General features: G+C 37.5%; 1 protein-coding gene across 3 annotated transcripts in view; it reads right to left on the reverse strand.

The window, feature by feature from the left end:
* The window catches only part of LOC134678794 (maternal protein pumilio), a 354,476-nt gene extending 333,179 nt beyond the window's left edge, over positions 1-21,297 (reverse strand). For 2 of the 3 annotated variants that reach the window (XM_063537489.1, XM_063537487.1), the window contains exon 1: positions 20,401-21,297. In XM_063537489.1, the coding sequence (XP_063393559.1) occupies positions 20,401-20,640 (240 nt within the window). In that variant the 5' untranslated portion in view covers positions 20,641-21,297. The remainder of the gene's footprint in view (positions 1-20,400) is intronic. The other variant, XM_063537488.1, reaches the window with a different exon arrangement.
* Positions 21,298-21,703: the final 406 nt, after the last annotated feature.

Genomic DNA, 21,703 nt, shown 5'->3' on the forward strand with positions numbered 1-21,703 from the left:
GATCATCATCAGCAGTTCCACTTCATCAAATGTCACGTTTTTGAATGTATATGCTTGATTTGTTGATAAAAACACAAAAATCACCATATATATGCCTTTAAGATTTGAGGAGTTCCGTCGATTCCTCATGGATCCCATCATCAGAACTGGATTTTGACAAAAACGGGACCAATCTGTATGCATATACATACAATCAAAAAAATAATTTTCAAAATCGGTCCAGTAATGACGGAGATATGGAGTAACAAACATAAAAAAAAAAAAAAAAACATACAACCGAATTGATAACCTCCTCCTTTGGGATTTGGAAGTCGGTTAAAAAGAAGATTTTTTGCAATAAGTCTAATACGACTAAACCGATCATGGTCGCTATAGTTTTTATTGAAAGTATTTATTAAGCTCTTGTTTCACGATTTTTTGACCCGTGATTCAATAAGTTAAGGACCCGGCACATATTTGTTTTCTTTCGGAGCGCATATATCCGAAAATATTAACTATATCAAAAAATGGTTTTTATTTAAATCAGTATTTATTTATTTTTAAACTTTATTGCACATACAATTGAACTACAACAGGCGGACGTAATGCCGCTATAGCATTCTCTACCGGTCAACCATAGGGCGAAACAGAAAAGCATCCATACCCACATTCCACATGGATGAGATGCAGTGAGAAATAAGCAGAAAAAAAAACGTAACTTTTTAGCGAAGTAATAGTACATTATTGTCGAGGCTCGGAAGTAGCTACTTGCAGGCTGAGGATTCGTTTTAAACGGACGACCTTGGGAGTCCGTTTAATTGAATCCGAAGCCAGCAAGTAGCCTTCCAGCCGAGTCATATATAGTGCTTTTCTCAAAAATGGTGCAAGAAATATAAATATCATAGAAATATTTTACAAAAGCAACGTTCTTACGTATATATTTTCACAGAAAAAATAGCCCTTGCCGCCTTTTTATTTTTTTAATAAAAAATAGAAGTGTATTTTTCTGCCGAAAATACGCCAACCTATTTGAGACAGCTAAATAGTCGCGGTACTAATCATCTGTTTAGCTGTTAAATGGGCCTGTGCGTTCATTTGATATGGCCATTTCAACTTTTAAAAAGTTTGGAAGTCGACAAATAATGGAATTTGTATGCAACATTGCAGTCCCAAAATCGAGACTGCAATGTTTTTAACTTTTTAATTTTTGACCGACCATAAACTAATCGCTTCGCGACCTATTGTTTAGACGGCAAAGTCGACTTTGCCGTCCATTTTTGAGAAAAATATCTTAAATATCTGGTGCCTTTTCGTAGAACTATTTTTGGCGGAATTTCATTTGCCAACCAACATTTCGCCGACGTTTCACTTTGACAACTAACGATTAAGGCTTGGCCACATACAGAGCGCGACGCAGCGCCGCGTCCGCGCCGCGTCCACGCCGCGCGACCGCGGCACATGCTAACAGGTTACCGACGTCAAACAGACTGCGTCCCGCCGGTATCACGCCCCGCTTCTGTCGCGCCCCGCGCCGCGCGGCCCCTTGCGTCCGCGCGGCGCGTGCGCAGCGCTGCGCCGAGCGAACGCGGCGGCCCGCCACGTCGCGCAAGGTCACATCAGTAGGATCGGACGTTAGGCAGCGAGCGGTGCGCCGCGTTCCCGCGCGGCCGCGCAGCGTTCACGCGCGCGATGAGGGCGTGTCGAGAGCGTGAAGCCGGCGCGATCGGCGCGCGCCCTGTTTGACCAGGCTTCGCGGCGGCATCACGCGGCGCGGACGCGGCGCTGCGTCGCGCTCTGTGTGTGGCCAAGCCTTTAGCAAATTTTTGTATGACAACGTTTCAATTGGTAGAATTATTGTAAAGCAGATTATTATAACGCCTCTAAACTTTTGGGAGACTTATCATTTGTCAAATCTTTCATTTAACGACGAATAACGTTTCGTTGGAGCTACAGTTCGCTTTTCATACATTAGGCAAGTTACAAATAATAAATAGATACATACCAAAAAATCAATAATTTGGCCAAGCCCGAGACAGCTCGAGGCATTTAGTGTTCCGTACGGCTACCATCAGTCTGGCATTGACATTAAACGCTACCGTGAACGTAATTTACTTTCTATGCATCTCGCTTGTACTGACATATTAGTGCGAAAGAGATATATAGAAAGTAAATTACGTTCACGATATCGTACCGCTCGCATCGTTACATTTTACAGAGGTTGTTTGCCTGTTTTTAGGATACCGTATTCAAGTACCTTATAGGAACCCTTATAGTTTTTCAACCCTTGTAGTTTTTACTACATATTTAATATCTCATTAATTCTAAGACAAAATTTGTTTGTGGTGGCTGAAAAAACTTTCAACAATATATGTAAATATGGAATTCGCTAAAAAAATGGAGACAGTCGGTATCAGGGACACAGGCGCTATGGTTGACGTGAAACGTTGTGTAGACAGCTAATGCGAAGGCCGAAGGCCGAGCTCCGCGTAGGGTCGAAGGCCCGAAGCGTCCAGAATGTCAGTGCTTAAACGAAGAACAATAGTACAAGTGTCTAAATGCGAAGGCCAAAGGCCGAGCTCCGCGGCCCAACGCGACTTCAGCCTTTGGATCTTGCGATTTAGACACTTGTACTTTAAAATCAAGGCCCCAACGTTGCTTGTTCTCTTTGACGGCGCAGCAACTAGCATCATTTCTCTCTCCTCGCTCTTTTAAAAATGCCGTTTGTCAAAAAAGGACAACCATACTGTTGACAAGATGGACTTCAAATCAAGGTGTTATCGTTTTAGGTGAAACCAGGTTGTGTATGTGTGCGTAAAAACGTATGTGTGTGCTCTTTTAGGGATGTGAAAAGTCGATTTTAATAATGTTATATATCGATAAACGCTACACAGCGGAACGAAATAGCGATTAATTGAAGCTTCTTCGTTAAACCTAAACATAATTGAAATGCTAATGGATAATGAATACCTATATTATAACATAATAAAATAATTCAATTATTGCGGAACACATATTTTAGTAGGTATTTATTTATGTATTTTAATTAAATATCTGAACTTTCCCTTGGTTCCCTGCTGGAGCGTGACGATAAAATTGTGATCTGATAACCGCAATAAAGAATAAAAGCGTTTTTGTTCATTTTAGGTATCGTTAAACCTTTGAAGTAAAATTAAAATTGCAATAAATATCCATAGTTTATCGATATGACTTTATCGACATGGCTACAGCAAGGTGGGCCACATTGTTAATCGTACACTAAACAAAAGTGGTAACAGTGACAGCTCGCTTAGACGTAATCTTTGTATATTATATATCTATGTTTAAAATACTTGGAAAAGTTACGAGAGGCAAGCGTCTGTCGGACGCTTCGGACCTTCGAATCGGTCCTACGCAGAGCTCAGCCTTCCGAATATTGTGTATATTGTTTCGACGAATCAGGTACTCTCAATAAAATCTATAGATGAGGCCATAGCTGTAAATAAACATTAAATGACTTTATTACCTCTATACGCTTTACTAACACTAAGTGTCATATTGTGAAAAAAAAAACACAACGACAGTGAAGAACGGAATCATAAACTGAATTCTTAATTTGAATTTTTCAGATTTTTGAGATACCTACCTAATCCATTGGTTGGAAAGCCCGTTTGAAATTTAAACTTTATTTGAAATATAATAAGGTTGTATTTTGTAGATCTCTCTCATACTTATAGTAGGCTATTCAAATAAAATTAAATATCCCACAAAAATAAGCAAGCAGAATAAAACTTTGTGTCAAAGACATAAGTCATAAATTTCAATGCCAAAGTTTTATCTAAGGATCTTTCTCGTTAAAACTACTGCCTAATATGAAATGACCAGTGTAAGCATCAGTTAGCTAGCCCTAAGGCACTGGTCCCACCGCGAGCTAGTAAGCTATGGGCTATCGGAAAAGAAACACGGCGATATTTATAGCTCACCGCTGGGCGAGTAACTATAAATATCGCCGTGTCTCTTTTATTTACACGGGAGTGCTTATCTTTTGTTCGTGTTTATAGCCGATAGCTCATAGCCAGTCATAGCTTACTAGCTCGCGGTGGGACCAGTGCCTAAGCAACCAAAGACCAGGCTGCAGTTGAAAAACTAATAAAAATAAAGTTAAACTGATAATTTTCCCGCCGTCTTCCGCCATGCTTCTTTAAGTTGTGTATTGACTAGACAGCTGCCTATTAGCTATAGTTTTCGCGAAAATCGCCAGGACAGAGGTGAAAATTTTTGTATGAAAACTTGCAACTTTAAATGCATTTTTTATCGAAACTGTTGCACTCTAAAATGAAGTCAAAATCAGTTCATCGACTCAATTTTTTGCAAGCTTTCTAATGGTACCACACACGATTCCTACAAATAAAAAAAATTTCATGTACCCCTCTCAACCCCCTAAATTTCCCCCTTAAATAAGAAATAAGCAGGTTTGACTTATTTACACTATGAGTGGTGGTGATGCTATAACTGTTCCAAATTTTAGGTATCTACGTCAAACGGTCTCTGAGAAAAACTCATTTAACTGATTTGCAAGACCGAAGTGGTCCCATAACAGTGTTCGGCGTAATTAATTACTCGTGTAATTTAATTACTAATTTAATTACATGTAATTGAATTACAATGTAATTGAATTACAAAAAAATTAATTACATGTAATTAAGTTTTCTGTGTAATTTGCAATTGTAATTACATTAATTAGTAATTGAATTACTCAATTACTTTTCATTTACCTTTTTAATAATATGCAAATATGAACAAATTTACTTGGAGTAATTATAAAGAAAAACTTTTATGAATTCCATTATACGCTGGATAACGTTATAACCAGAGATCGGATAGGGTGAGCTGTTTACCTTATAATTTGACATGTCTTACGTCATATTATAAGGCAAATAGCTCACCCTATCCGACCTCTGGTTATAACATATTTTTTATCCCTGGAATCATACCTTTACAGGGTACTATGTGACAAACCACGTTGAATATGGCGGTCGGCGCTTACGTCGCGTAGCACCGCATTAGTATTGGGGCGCCGCTAATAATGACGTAAGCGCCGACCTAAGGGGCCTTTCGGGTTGGACTGTAGCAAAGGGGGGGCTGGGACTTAGATTTTTTTTTGACAAAGTGGTGTCATTATGACACTATTTTTAAATGATTGTAATGTGTAGATCACGTCAAAATAAGCATCTTTTACTGAAAAAACTTATCTCTAAAATAAAAAATGGCTGAGTTAGACGCCTCCAAAGATTGATGTTTTTAAAGGGAGCTGGGACTTAGAAAATTTTCATCGCGAGTGGTGTCATTATGACATATATTTTAAATGATTGTAACTTATAGAACACGTCAAAATAAGCTACTTTTACTTGAAAAACTTTCTTCTAAAACTTTATTAAGAACTGTTTTAAAACCCCTGTTTTTTTCATTTTCTCAGTCCCAGTCCCAGAAACGGCCCCCCTTTGATACAGTCCGCTATTTTCAATTTTAGAAAAAAGTTTTTCAAGTAAAAGTAGCCTATTTTAACGTGTTCTATACGTTACAATCATTTAAAATATATGTCATAATGACACCACTCGCGATGAAAATTTATGTCCCAGCTCCCTTTAAAAACATCAATCTTTGGAGGCGTCTAACTCAGCCATTTTTTATTTTAGAGAAAAGTTTTTTAGTAAAAGATGCTTATTTTGACGTGATCTACACATTACAATCATTTAAAAATAGTATCATAATGACACCACCTAATCAGAAAAAAAAATCTAAGTCCCAGCCCTCCCTTTGCTACAGTCCAACCAAATCAACCAAAGTTAACATTGACAATGTTGCTTAGTCAAATTTAAAACCATTCAAAATGTTCATCTGATTTTGGAAATAAAGATGATCAAAAACTTGCATTCTATAAAAGTAATTGTAATTCAAAAAAGTAATTAAATTAAAAAATTTAAGTACAAAATGTAATTAATAATTTAATTACTAATTACATTTTGCAATTGTAATTAGTAATTGAATTTGAATTTCTCAATTCAATTTAAAGAAAGAAATTCAAAGAAGAATAGCGAACAGCTGGAATAAATACTGGGGACTAAAAGAAATAATGAAGGACAAAAACTTACACATATCAACTAAAAGCAAGCTATTCGACACATGCGTCCTACCTGTACTAACATACGGAAGCGAAACATGGGCTCTAACAAAAGCCATGTCAGGTAAACTTTCCATATGCCAGCATGCGATGGAAAGAAGTATGATAGGAATCAAGAGAACGGACAAAGTAAGAAATAGCAACATCAGACAAAAGACTAAAGTTCAGGATATAACTAGAAAGATAAGAAGACAAAAATGGAAATGGGCTGGTCACATAGTCAGAGGAAAAGACAAGTGGAGCAAACTAGTCACGCAATGGTACCCAAGAGATGGAAACAGAAAGAAAACTAGACCAAAGAGAAGGTGGGACGACGACATAAGACAGGTCGCAGGAACAACTTGGGGTAGAGTGGCCACAGAAAGGCCAGAATAGAGAAGACTGGAGGAGGCCTTTGCCACCTGGCAAACGGACACACAGAAATGGAAAAAAAGTGAAATATACGAACATGAATAATGTATTGTCCGACTAAAGGCTAAATATAATAATTAGTAATTAAAATTGTAATTACTTTCCACGTGTAATGGAAATTATTTGTTGGAATTACATTTTGTAATTGCAATTGTTAATTAGTAATTCAATTACTTTTTGCCCAACACTGTCCAATAAGTGTTCCGTGAACAAAGTTTTGTACGGAACACTAAAAATGGCCGAGTTGTTGGAATTTTATACTTAATTATACTTAACGTATATTTTAATATTGTAAGCCAGTGGTAGCATCCGAGCAAGACCTTCCTGGGCAGAGCCGATTTGGATATGGTTAGGTTAGAAGACTAAGGCGTAAGGCGAGCTTTGCTCCCGCCTTAGTCTTCGAGGTTATTTATTTTTCAGCAACCCTAAAAACGTACCTAATTACACAGCAACTTTCGGGTCAAATATCCCAATTTTCGTGTCAAATATCTCGGCCATTTTTGATTTTAGAGAATAGTTATGGCTGCTATTTAACTGATCACCAGATTTAGTAAAATTTAATACCAAAAAAATATATTTTACCACCCTAAAATAATGAATGATCACCAAAATTATAACACCATTTTAATGTGAAATGATTACCAATTTTATTACATCTTACTATCCTTTTAAAGGAAATGACACCAAAATAATCATTTTTAACTCAAAAATAGTAAATGATTACCAAATTTCAAACCCCATTTTAATGTGAAATGGTAACCAAATTTTTACATCTTGCTATCCTATTAAAGAAAATGACACAAAAATAATCATTGTAAACCCAAAAATAGTAAATGACCACCAAAATTAGAACTCCATTTTAATGTAAAATTATAACCAAATTTTTAAATCTTGCTATCCTATTAAAGCAAATTACTCCAATACGGCCCCGACACTATCATTAGCAATGACATTAAATTTTATGACGCTCCAGCGTTTGGTCCAGTCAGGTCATGACATTCCTAAATCTCCCCACACACTTATCAGTATTTCTATCAGTATTTTCATCATTACCTTTCATTTTCCGCCGCGTCGCGCAAGGTCACATCAGTAGGATCGGACGTTAGGCAGCGAGCGGTGCGCCGCGTTCCCGCGCGGCCGCGCCGCGTTCACGCGCGCGATGAGGGCGTGTTGAGAGCGTGAGGCCGGCGCGATCGGCGCGCGCCCTGTTTGACCAGGCATCGCGTCGGCATCACGCGGCGCGGACGCGGCGCTGCGTCGCGCTCTGTGTTTGGCCAGGCCTTTATATACTGTCGTTCTGTCGCCGCGTCAGTGTCGCTGCGTTAGTGTCGCCGGAGCCGCTGTGGCCGGAAGTCTACCTTAAGCGCTCTGTACCCGCACCACCCGCTTATCCCGCTCACTGCGATCGTACGTGAATTTTGTATCGCTGCACCGCCACGAGGTTCAAAGAATAAGATACAGCCCAGAGGCGCGCAGTTGGCTCTATACTCGTATATCTTTTGTTTGCAGGTATTTTGTTGTTTGAGTATGAGTACGAGTGTTGCACTGAAAATAGAGAAAACTGTCGCATCTAGACAGTCAATCTTTATTTTAATGCATAAGTACTTAAACTCAAACATATAAATTTTCTTTTGAAAGTAATCATTCTGTAATGCACACGGCTCATAATCCCAAAGTCCTTTTTGTATGGCGATTTTGGGGCCTTAGTGGTTTTGCATGAAATTCGTGGAGTAGCCAACGGAATTGAAGTTTTTTTACATATATATATACATATATGTATAAAAGATTTTTTTACTGTTGTCATATGAATATTTAGGAATTTCGAAATCTGCCGATATGCAACTTTTTTGGCAGTCTTTTTAATTAACAGCACAAATGCGATTTTAATTTTTGACGTCGCTTTGGAATGACATGCTTCTTTAAGATCACCCATTAGTGCCATGCCTTATGGGAAACGGTCGCAGAGATAGTTCAGAGCCGGAAACCGCTACCAACTTTTAGTATGTTGTTGGGCATGGCATTGGGTCTCCAAAACTGCCGGGAGACGGCGGCGCCGGCCATCTACTTCAGCGGAATGACGTCATTAAAATGACTCCCGCTTCGTTGCGAATATTGCATACTGCACCCAAATTATGCATAGCACATACACGTGTGGGGTATTAAATGAAAGCCAATTAAATAAACTATATTTTATTCATACAAAGTGTATCAAAATATGCAACAGTTTAAGAAAAAATTACGTAAAAAAATATTCGATTATTTGGGTTTTACAACCAAACCAAAAGTCGGACGATAAAGCAATGTACTACAACATTAAAGATGACGTCTCAAGCCATATACTGATATCAATAAAATCAAAATTGAACCAAATATGTGGAAATTATGCATCAAAATGTAGATATATGCCCATACAAATGCATAAAAGTAAAAAAAATCAAAATTGGTCATTTTCAGGATAATCCGCATAAGCTTCTAGTATGTTATTAGCAATATGACCTGGATTCTAAAACTGCCGGGAGACCAGCTCTGTTGTTCCTCAGTTACAAATAATGACGTCATATAAATAATCACTGCCGAATTTCGTAAAATGTAAATTATAGCTATACCACGAGTCTCACATACACGTGAGTTACATGTAATGAAAGGTTATTAAATGTATTATGATTCACTTAAACATTGTTTGTAAAAAAAATGTACGGTTTCAGAGCTAGAAACAACGAAATACCACTTCTTATGGAAAAAGTAGATATGTATCAATTTTATAGCTAAATAAAACCGTCAAAAAAAATTTGCGTATAATATTTGAAAAACTAGTTATTCAACTATATATCACAATTTAAATTTTACATTTCCGACAAAAACTGTGGTAGGCGTGGAAAAAAAACTAAAGCGCCCCAACAATTCTACCTTAATGCGCTCATATTATGCAAGGAATAGTTCTATTAATCGAGTATTAAATGAATGAACATTACATAAAATACATGAAAACGACATTTTCGAATGGAACCATAATTAAAAAAATAATAATTTACTTGATAAGTAAGCAATATACTGTTTCTTTAAGTACCTAATCTCCTCCTTTCAAAGTCGGTTAAAATGTAGCTTTTGTGACCTGGGCTACAAAAAGAAATAAATTGACACCTCATTTACCAAAATCAGTTCAGTTGTTTCATGTAAAAATTACATAATTACATACGTAGATAGCAGCTCCTGCTGTAGTCGCGGTAAATATTAATATGAAATAGACTCTTATTGTCATGGCCTAACGCTACATTATTAGAGAAATGTAAAGTTACATGTCAGTAAGTAGGTACATGCCTAATACAAAATGCCTTATCGAGGTAAAGGCCATATCAGTTCACTTAATGCGATACATAATTATATATTTAAGCCTCGATTAGCCTCGTACATACATACATCACTGGCTCAGTGACCCAAAGCAAAGAGGATCTTGGCCTCTGGCACAAAAGAGCGTCACTCTGCCCTATTCTGGGTAAGTTGGGTATTCGTATAAAAGTAGAATCTTGATTGGTGCAAGGGTTTCAAGGCTGAGCTGAGAAGGCTGGCAGAATTTTCCCTCTGATCCTCCGAAATACAGGTCACCCCTCTGATCATTCGAAGCCTCCATAAGGCATCTTGCTAACTCATCGAGGCGACGCCCGCTAGGCCTGCTAACATCTACGGCCTGAGGGTTTCAACGTTAGATGCCAAGCCACGCCAGGCCATAATAGTAAAGGTCTAATTATTGAATTTTAATTTTTTGTCCGCCTACGGCAGAATTTGCTATCTATGCGTGCATGTGTAGGTACTGTTTGCATGAAACTACTGAACTGATTTTGATAAATAAGGTGTCAATTTATTTGTCTTTGTAGCCCAGGTCACAAAAGCTACATTTTAACCGACTTTGAAAGGCGGAGATTAGGTACTTAAAGAAACAGTATATTGCTTACTTATCAAGTAAATTATTATTTTTTTAATTATGGTTCCATTCGAAAATGTCGTTTTCATGTATTTTATGTAATGTTCATTCATTTAATTTCATTTAATACTCGATAAATAGAACTATTCTTTGCATAATATGAGCGCATTAAGGTAGAATTGTTGGGGCGCTTTAGTTTTTTTTCCACACCTTCCACAGTTTTTGTCGGAAATGTAAAATTTAAATTGTGATATATAGTTGAATAACTAGTTTTTTAAATATTATATGCAAAAGAATTTTGACGGTTTTACTTTAGCTATAAAATTGATACATATCTACTTTTTCCATAAAAAGTGGTATTTCGTTGTTTCTAGCTCTGAAACCGTAATTTTTTTTTACAAACAATGTTTAAGTGAATCATAATACATTTAATAACCTTTCACTACATGTAACTCACGTGTATGTGAGACTCGTGGTATAGCTATAATTTACATTTTACGAAATTCGGCAGTGATTATTTATATGACGTCATTATTTGTAACTGAGGAACAACAGAGATGGTCTCCCGGCAGTTTTAGAATCCAGGTCATATTGCTAATAACATACTAGAAGCTTATGCGGATTATCCTGAAAATGACCAATTTTGATTTTTTTTACTTTTATGCATTTGTATGGGCAAATATCTACATTTTGATGCATAATTTCCACATATTTGGTTCAATTTTGATTTTATTGATATCAGTGTATGGCTTGAGACGTCATCTTTAATGTTGTAGTACATTGCTTTATCGTCCGACTTTTGGTTTGGTTGCAAAACCCAAATAATCGAATATTTTTTTACGTAATTTTTATTATTTTGTAATTTTTTCTTAAACTGTTGCATATTTTGATACACTTTGTATGAATAAAATATAGTTTATTTAACTGGCTTTCATTTAATACCCCACACGTGTATGTGCTATGCATAATTTGGGTGCAGTATGCAATATTCGCAACGAAGCGGGAGTCATTTTGATGACGTCATTCCGCTGAAGTAGATGGCCGGCGCCGCCGTCTCCCGGCAGTTTTGGAGACCCAATGCTATGCCCAACAACATACTAAAAGTTGGTAGCGGTTTCCGGCTCTGAACTATATTCCCATAAGGCATATGACTACATGGGATAAAATGAAAGTGACTTTCATATTTAATTTTAACCGCAAACGAGCGTACGATGAACTTTAGTTCATAAAAAAATAACAGAAGCCCATTGTAACTTTTATTTGTTCGCTGAGGGCATATTGAAAACCGTTTAAAAATATGATCCGAAAAATCACTTGGCCAAAAATTCAAATAATGTTCGACATACAATTTTCAAATTGCCAGTAATTCTTAAATACAAATGACAACCAAATGGAATATACCTAAAAAGTTTTATAAAGAGTTACATTTTTATAAATTATATGCCTCTTTCTATTCCGTATTACGGTATATCAAACTTTGATCTCTTGTTGTACAAATAACTATTTTAACGTATGCGGAGTGAAATTTGGTCAAAGTTTGTTATATAAAATATAAAAACACAAAAATCTAAATAAAAAATATGTGTTGTCAATGTAAAGCCAATATATCTGTCAATCAGTTTGGTAAGTCTCATAAAGATTGGTTGTTTAATTTTGTAATTATGGAAAATCAACAAGAACGCCGTCGTCAAACAGTATGTAATTTCTATAGTAGTCATCCCCTATGGCCGAAATCAAAGGTGGTGGAACATTTTGTGCAAATGGGTGAGAGTCGAAGCACTATTTACAATATTCTGGCGTCCTTTGCCTTGATGAAAACCACTGCCAGAAAGCCTGGTTCTGGAAACTATTCCAGCTTGAGCAAGGTTTCTGAGAGAGCTCGATTAAAGAAAATTACGGCCGGCCGTGTCGCACAATCTTATAGAGAGCTCGGAAGAAAATTTAAAACTGACGGCAAAACTGTTAAAAACTATCTTAAAGACATGGGCATTGATAAGCGATGTAGAAAATTTAAGCCCACTGTCTCTGAAAACCAAGAAATCACTCAGAAAGTACGGTTGTGTAAATTAGTCAAAGAAATATTTTACGCTAAAAACAATGTCACTTGCGTTATGGATGACGAGTCATATTTCACGTTAGATGGAAACGAGTGGCAATTAAGGCAATTACTATTTTGAGAACACCAATGGTCCAACCGATGAGAACGTGAAATATGTTGAGCATACAAAATTTCCTAAGAAAGTTTTGCTATGCTTGCCATCAGTCGACGCGGAATGCCTAAGCCTGTATTCTTTGAGTCAGGTTTAGCTGTGAACGCCGACCGCTACATAGAGCGTTGTTTGCCATTAGTGCGGGATTTCATAAATACGAGTCATAGAGGAGAAAATGTAGTGTTTTGGCCAGACTTAGCCTCAAGCCATTATTCCAAAAAAACCCTTTGCAAAATGGCGGAGTTAAACATCCCATACGTACCGAAGACATCAAATCCACCTAATGTTCCGCAACTTCGCCCTATAGAAGATTTTTGGGCAAATCTGAAGAGGCGAGTATATTGCAATAATTTTCATCCCAAAAATCTACAGAGTTTGATTCGAAAAATAAAATCGGAGCTGAATAAAATGCCGACATCTGTGTTTTCGACAGCGATGGACAAAGTACCACAGAACTGCCGTAAAGCATCTCGCATGGGAGTAACCTATTTTTTACACTAAGCCTTGATATATACATTATTATAAAAACATAATTATTTTAAAAAAGGATGGTGTTTTTTTATTTCAAATAATATTGAACTTTGTCCATATTTCACTCCGCATACGTTAATACAGTTGCTCAAAAAGTGCTACTTTACGTGGCTGTTTAGCGTTCGCAAAGATGTTTTTTGCGAACTAGTGGTTTTTTCTTTTCCAGCTTTTTTAAATTGAATTCTGACCGTAATTGATACCAAAGAGTTTGGATGTTCAAAAACTTCATATCATTTTTATTTTGCCATTAGACATTTATTACATACAAAAGTATAGTTACATGATATAAAGTAAATATTTAACAAATAAATATTATATAAAAAAAAACGTTGTAAAATACGATATTTCACTAAAAACTTTTATTATTATTATTTGGCTGAATGGAACTATCATTGCCACGTTAGCTGTCGTTAACAGAAAAAAATAAAAATTAAAAAGTAAAAACGGCGCCCGCCATTTACACTTGAAATTTAGTTGTACTTATCAAAATAATTATCTTAAATTGCAACTGTAAGAGTGTTTTTGTATGAAATGAGTAGATGTGATTAATTTTGGTAATATAAATCTACGCACAACGTAGTTTATAGTGCTGGATATACAATATCATTCAAGTTTAAGGGAAAATTCGTAACTGTAAGTGTTACCAATATTTGCGATGTAGTGATTTTTTCGCAAATGTATTAAAAAACGTCGTTCAATGTACGTATGAAAGTGTTATTATTTACTTGTCCCGTGTCTTTTATTCGCATACGGCTCATAAAAGCAATCTAGGGACTCGTAAAAAATAACATACTTTCCACACTTGCATTGAAATGTACTATAATAAATTGATTAAACTTCAACCTGCAGTATTTTATTTTCTTTGAACCTTTATCAACTCAATGATATCCTTAAAAAGCGGCCAAGTGCGAGTCGGACTCGCCCATGAAGGGTTCCGTAACAGCAAGTAACATAATAAAATTGCGGTTTACGGTTTATGACGTATTAAAAAAAAAGTGTGCTACTCTGCAGCGGCGCCACCATAATGAATACCAATGAATTATATGGTGAAATGATGTACCTAAAAGGTACATCATGTACATATAATGTTTATGGCCGTACCTGTGATAGGAAACGAAATAATCGGCATTGAAAGTGGCGCCGCTGGGGAGCATACTCCCCAGCGGCGCCACACAGTACTCATAGATAGAAATGATATTAGCTATTTTTTTCTTATGTAAATTGATGTACTAATGCTGTTTATTACGTACCTATTGAAAAAAAGAATAATTTTGCATTGATTAGTGATTTTATTTACATTTTAATTCCGCATTCCGCCTAAACGGTATGAGTTGTAAGAGAGGCGCGCGGGTGAGCGAGATGGAGATAGAAATTCTTCCCGCGGGACCGCGCTCCCGCGGCCCGCTCCTGTTTTCAGTAATAAATACTTTTGTTTTTGCTTTCGTTATGTTTCTGTGTCTGTACTTCTGTATCAAAAGGAAAATTAAATATATTAAGTACGTTGTATTTTTTATGTTTAAAAGTATATAATTAATAGTAAGTTATTTGAGTTATTTGTTTTACAAGGGGGCAAAGTTATTGTTTAACCGCTCGTGCTAATATCGATACCCGAGATAGCGTAAGATCCCAAAATTGAACCACGAGCGTAGCGAGTGGTTCGGAAAATGGAATCTTGAGCGTTGCGAGGGTTTCAAAGCACGAGGTTTAAACAAAGTTTGCCCCCGAGTGAAACACAAAAATTTTCACCACACCAACCAGAAGCAAATATTAAATGTAAAATATCAAACAAAATCAAACCAAATCTAATTCAAACGAATGTTATTAAATATTTATCATCCAAAGTCATCATTTAAAAGTCAATTCTACCAGCAAACATAAGAAAACAACTCAAAATTTGCATTTGATTACTTTGCCTCACATGTGAATAAAATGCAACTTTGCTGTTAGTTTTTGAAGTGCAAAGTAAGGCTTTCCGAGCTGGTGTGGTGAAAATACTTTTGTTTTTGCTTTCGTTATGTTTCTGTGTCTGTACTTCTGTATCAAAAGGAAAATTAAATATATTAAGTATATACGTTGTATTTTTTATGATTAAAAGTATATAATTAATAGTAAGTTATCAAATTGCACAACGGGACTTAATCGCGTATTTAAGTTCGCGGCTAGAAGATGTTGATGTCAACTTGAGCCAGTCTTCTCCGAGACCACGGGGACAACGCCGTCCTCGAAACGTCGAAGGTAAATCTTAAAACTTAAATACGCGATTAAGTCCCGTTGTGCAGTTTGATAATGTTTAATAATCGTGAAAGTTTAAATCAGTAATAGTAAGTTATTTGTTTTACAAGGGGGCAAAGTTGAAAAAGTTCAGAAAACATACATGACATGACTCGGAAAAAAATATCTGTGATCAAGTGCTCATCACACAAACCTTCTAAAGTAGAATCCTGAGCGTGATGAGGGATTCAAGTGTTAACGCCCAAGACGAAATAATTTTGATACCGTGTGACCCATACTGCTTTTCACATCAGCTATGAGGAAACTAAAGATTCTTAGTGTTGACACAATCTGATGCTTAAACAGATTATTTAAGCTAATAATGTAAAAATTGTGTGCTAGAACAGAAAACTGTTTGATCCCTCCTTGTAGGGAGGAAAAGTGCCAGTTTGACCATCCTAACAGGGAAGAAAAAGCTCTTTTCCGAATAAAATAAAACATTTTTCACCACACAAACCCGAGAAAATATGAACTGTAAGATATCATACAAAATCAAATCCAAATGAATGTTATTAAATATTTTCAGCATCACACCATCTTGAAACAGGCTTACTTTGCACAAAAACGGCTAGCAATGTTGCACTTAATAATTGCTATCAGTTATTCACGTGTGAGGCAAAGTAATCAAATGCAAATATTGAATTGTTTTCTTTTTTTTGCTGGTAGAATTCACTTTTAAATAATTTTTTTGGGATGATAAATATTTAATAAGATTAATTTGAATTTGATTTGGTTTGATTTTGTTTTTATTTTTTTGGAATCATTCGCTTGCTCGGGTACCAATATTAGCACGCGAGGTTAAACAAGAACTTTGCCCCCTAGTAAAACAAATAACTATTTTTCTTTTTACAGACCATAGAAGGTAGCATCCTATAGAAGTGGTGTGCGCGTTCCTCCGTGAGGGACAAAACATACGCAATGTGACAATATTAAAAACACGTTTTAACATTCCTGACAATATACCAAAAACAATCTACGTAATTCGGTCGGGTTATTTGTTGCCCACCATAACCCATACTGAATTTATGGTGGGGAACAAACAAAAAGTGAGACTGTGCCAAGGACAAGCAATAGTACCGCTTTCTCTGCTACTCCTACTGAAAGTTCTATAAGTGTATCTCGTTCAGTCATTTGGCGCCTCCCCCGTTTCATCTCTATATTATTGTACCTCTATATTACAGACACATAAACATAACGAAAGCCAACACAAAAATATAAATAAGTTCAAAAATTAAAACCAGACTACTGAAAATCACAATGAAACAACATAGAATTCTCATCTGAAACTATCATACAGAAAATGTAAAATTCACCACACCAGCTCAGAAAGGCTTAAGTAAGTACTTTGCACTTCAAAAACTGATAGCAAAGTTGCATTTTATTCACATGTGAGGCAAAGTATTCAACTGTACATTTTGAGTTGTTTTCTTATGTTTTCTGGAAGAATTGACTCTTAAATGATGATTTTAGATGATAAATATCTAATAACATTCATTTGGATTTGATTTCGTTTAATATTTTACATTTAATATTTGCTACGGGTAAGGGTTGGTGTGGTGAAAAATTTTGTGTTTCCACTCGGGGGCAAATTTTGTTTAACCCTCGTGCTTTGAAACCCTCGCAACGCTCAAGATTCCATTTTCCGAACCGAACATTTTTTCAATTTTGGGATCTTACGCTATCTCGGGTATCGATATTAGCACGAGCGGTTAAACAATAACTTTGCCCCCTTGTAAAACTAATAACTTAAATAACTTACTATTAATTATATACTTTTAAACATAAAAAATACAACGTACTTAATATATTTAATTTTCCTTTTGATACAGAAGTACAGACACAGAAACATAACGAAAGCAAAAACAAAAGTATTTATTACTGAAAACAGGAGCGGGCCGTGGGAGCGCGGTCCTGCGGGAAGAATTTCTATCTCCATCTCGCTCACCCGCGCGCCTCTCTTACAACTCATACCGTTTAGGCGGAATGCGGAATTAAAATGTAAATAAAATCACTAATCAATGCAAAATAATTCTTTTTTTCAATAGGTACGTAATAAACAGCATTAGTACATCAATTTGCATAAGAAAAAAATAGCTATTATCATTTCTATCTATGAGTACTGTGTGGCGCCGCTGGGGAGTATGCTCCCCAGCGGCGCCACTTTCAATGCCGATTATTTCGTTTCCTATCACAGGTACGGCCATAAACATTATATGTACATGATGTACCTTTTAGGTACATCATTTCACCATATAATTCATTGGTATTCATTATGGTGGCGCCGCTGCAGAGTAGCACACAAAAAAAACTACTTACCAAATCTTGTTCAAACCAATTTTCGGTGTTAGTTAGTTTTTTTAGTTTTATCATACTCTTTTAGAAGTTACAGGGGGGGGGGGGGACACACATTTTACCACTTTGGAAGTGTCTCTCGCGCAAACTATTCGGTTTAGAAGAAAATGATATTAGAAACCTCAATATCATTTTTGAAGACCTATCCATAGATACCCCACACGTATGGGTTTGATGAAAAAAATTTTTTTGAGTTTCAGTTCTAAGTATGGGGAACCCCCAAAATTTATTGTTTTTTGTTCTATTTTTGTGTGAAAATCTTAATGCGGTTCACAGAATACATCTACTTACCAAGTTTCAACAGTATAGTGCTTATAGTTTCGGAACAAAGTGGCTGTGACATACGGACGGACAGACAGACAGACAGACATGACGAATCTATAAAGGCTTGGCCACACACAGAGCGCGACGCAGCGCCGCGTCCTCGCCGCGTGATGCCGACGCGAAGCCTGGTCAAACAGGGCGCGCGCCGATCGCGCCGGCCTCACGCTCTCAACATGCCCTCAAGGCGCGCGTGAACGCGGCGCGGCCGCGCGGGAACGCGGCGCACCGCTCGCTGCCTAACGTCCGATCCTACTGATGTGACCTTGCGCGACGCGGCGGGCCGCCGCGTTCGCTCGGCGCAGCGCTGCGCACGCGCCGCGCGGACGCAAGGAGCCGCGCGGCGCGGGGCGCGACAGAAGCGGGGCGTGATACCGGCGGGACGCAGTCTGTTTGACGTCGGTACCCTGTTAGCATGTGCCGCGGTCGCGCGGCGTGGACGCGGCGCGGACGCCGCGCTGCGTCGCGCTCTGTATGTGGCCAAGCCTTAAGGGTTCCGTTTTTTGCCATTTGGCTACGGAACCCTAAAAAGGGAGATAACCATTTTTCATTCGGCAAATACTGAATAGGAGATTTTTATTTCTGTATCAAGAATTATATATCTTAACATAAATCGTTATTTTTACTAAGTAGTAACGGATTGCTGATTTCCTAGTTTTAACTTATTGTTTATGAGATTATGAGGCTTTCGAAAGATGATAATAATTCCTATTTTATTGCAGAAAAGGCCTGAGTGGACGCTCGAGTTGAGCGTGCAGCGACTGCAGTGGGGCGGGGCGTGCGGCGTGCATGTTAAACAAATGCAAACGTATAGGAGCAGCCTTAGTGCACACTGCTTAAATCTCTTGTGAGCCCGAAGCCACGCTGCACGCCCCGCCGGAAGCACCGCTCCGAGCGTCCACTCAGACCTTACATTTCATTTCTTGACAGGTTGTCAGGTTAGGCATCAAAGGCAACTTCTTGATCTTCAGCATTCAGCCACAATTGAACATTTTGTGAAAATATATTTAACACAATTAAATATTTCTAAACATAAACCAAAATATTAAATTATAATTTTCAGTATTTTAAAACACCCTTATACCTTGACTTTAAACAAATTATTTTACTTATAACCTGGTTCATATGAATTAGTGACAAAACTACTAATATAATATAATAACTCCATAAAATAGCTCCCTAGGGAGTTATAGCTTGTTTTTCACAATTAATAACTCCCATGGAAACTATATTTACTATAACTGTTTTCATTGAATTCCGTTAACTTCGGGTTATGGTTAAGTACGTTTAGTATGTTTAAGAGAACTAAACTGCATAGTTAATTTTCAAATAATGTTGTTTGCTTTAAAAAAAAAAAAGTTTAAAATACTAATTAAATGTAGCATATAGCTTTGTTGTAACATGGGCATTACATTTAACTCAACTAAACAATTGAAATCTGTGACATATCAATGTCATTTTGAACATTGATCGACCGAGATTGTACTTAAGTCTAGTAGCAAATGTATGAACTCATTCTAAACACTAATCAATATGTAAACTCGCCCTAACGGCCTAAGGCGCTTGTAAACGCCTCAAAGCAAAAAAATAAATTATTGATTATCTCCGAAATGGAGTTAATTAGAATATCGGTGTCTTTGAAAAAGTTACTTGATTTAAGCTCAGAAATGCACCCTTGGAATTAACGATAATAAAAAAAACACGGTGTATAGGCCCTTCTTCCCTTTTTATAGTTATTTCCCTTCAGTACTGCGTGAAATAAGATGTTTTTCAAATGAGTGTGATGAAAAATATGTTGTGTTATATATTGTGGTATAAGTAGATAAACGAGTGACTTCTAAAAAAAACTGCGAAAATTCCTGCCTCTGATGATTATACCCTTATCAGTAGCAGCCCTAGCAATTTATTATAGCTATACCAGATTATGCGGGTAGGGTCCTCTACCCAGAGCTGGACCAGCAAGATGGCCATGTGATGGCTGTGAGGACTCACTATGTTGGCCCATCTTAGTGGGCCAGTATGAAGCCACATCATGTAGAGGAGGAGGATCAACGACCCCTGTTAGAAACTAGCACCAAAGCCTCAAAACAAAATTTCGTTTCAGCACTCTTGCATGAAGGCACCTGGCACCCTAACCAATATAACACAAAGATGGTCTCTAATAAAAATGTAGCCGTTACTGGCCTTATCATTATGTACATATGTCAAATGAAAGCAAAAAATAGTATATAAGTACAGAGTATAGATACCTCCAGGCATGCGTCGTCCCCAACTGCCCAGCGTTGCTTTGGGGCTAGGCAAGGCAGTTCCGGGTCGTGAGAGTCGCGCTCGCGGTCGCGCTCGCGCTGGAACACGTAGTGCACGCCGGCATCGTCCTGGGACTGGGAGCGGGCCTGCGCGGTGCGCGCGCTCTGCAATCCTGCTTCACCAGTCTCTTCCTCCGCCCCCGACCCCGGCCACTTCATTGGGCTACCGTGGGGCTCAAGCATTCAGTTTCACTTCACTTTTATCTTTTACAGCCGTAAACACGAAGGTATCGTGAAATTTCTCCACTTCCCAATAAATCGACAATGTTGCTCAAGTCCAACACAATGAGTAGTCCAGTAGACGATTTACATGATCATAAAACACTGAGTATGAAGAACGTAGTTCTCACTTGTAACCATTGATTATCGTTTATAAGGTAGCCTTTTTGTCTTTCTCAATGACAGCTAGCAAAATCGAAACTACGATGACAGCCGCCGCTAGGGTCGACCAAAATATTGCAGGCGCTTCTGGTATCACTGACGGACCCGAACACAAAGGCAACGGGATGAATCGATGATAAGGATAAACATTTTTTTTATCGTTTAGACGCAAACTATTGTATTCACTGGATTCCGAAATATACTATGTCGGCGTCAAAAAAACTGAATCGAGTAAACACTCAAAACAAAAACACTATACACAAAGATTCTAAACAAAAGGGCCACAAATATAATAACTATATGTACACGGGACTATTTACAATATTAAATTTTAAAAAACACCGGACTTATGCCATTGGATACTATCAATAATTTCCGATTCAGAAAAGACGACCAACATCCTTCCCTTCACTGCTTATCCGCCATATCGGTAGGGTCGGGCAGATGCGATGCGCGCGCAACGCGCAAAGCTATATAAACATAACATTGCCTTGGCATACAGATGCTTGTACTGTACGTTACGTTCCGTACCTTTGTTCCGTACACTCAACACTATATATTTTTTTTTATCACATTTGTTCCAAAAAGAGCTTATTATTTCATGCAGGTGTATTGTAGGACAAAGGCCTATGGAGTTATAGATTGTGAAATAAAAAGCTATGACTCCCTAGGGAGTTACGGCTATTTTTTGTCACTAATTTGTAATGAATTTATGCGAACCATAGATATAATATACCTAAAGACGGAGTCTATGCGAGCTGTCACGCCTGTCACTGTTGCCACTTTGTTTTATGTACTGTAAAGCCCCCTCCAGACTATGCGCGTGAATCGCGGGCGAAGCCGCGAACGCGAGTGTGGAGTCGAT

The sequence above is a fragment of the Cydia fagiglandana genome, chromosome Z (genome assembly GCF_963556715.1).
Source record: "Cydia fagiglandana chromosome Z, ilCydFagi1.1, whole genome shotgun sequence".
Lineage (NCBI taxonomy): Eukaryota > Metazoa > Arthropoda > Insecta > Lepidoptera > Tortricidae > Cydia > Cydia fagiglandana.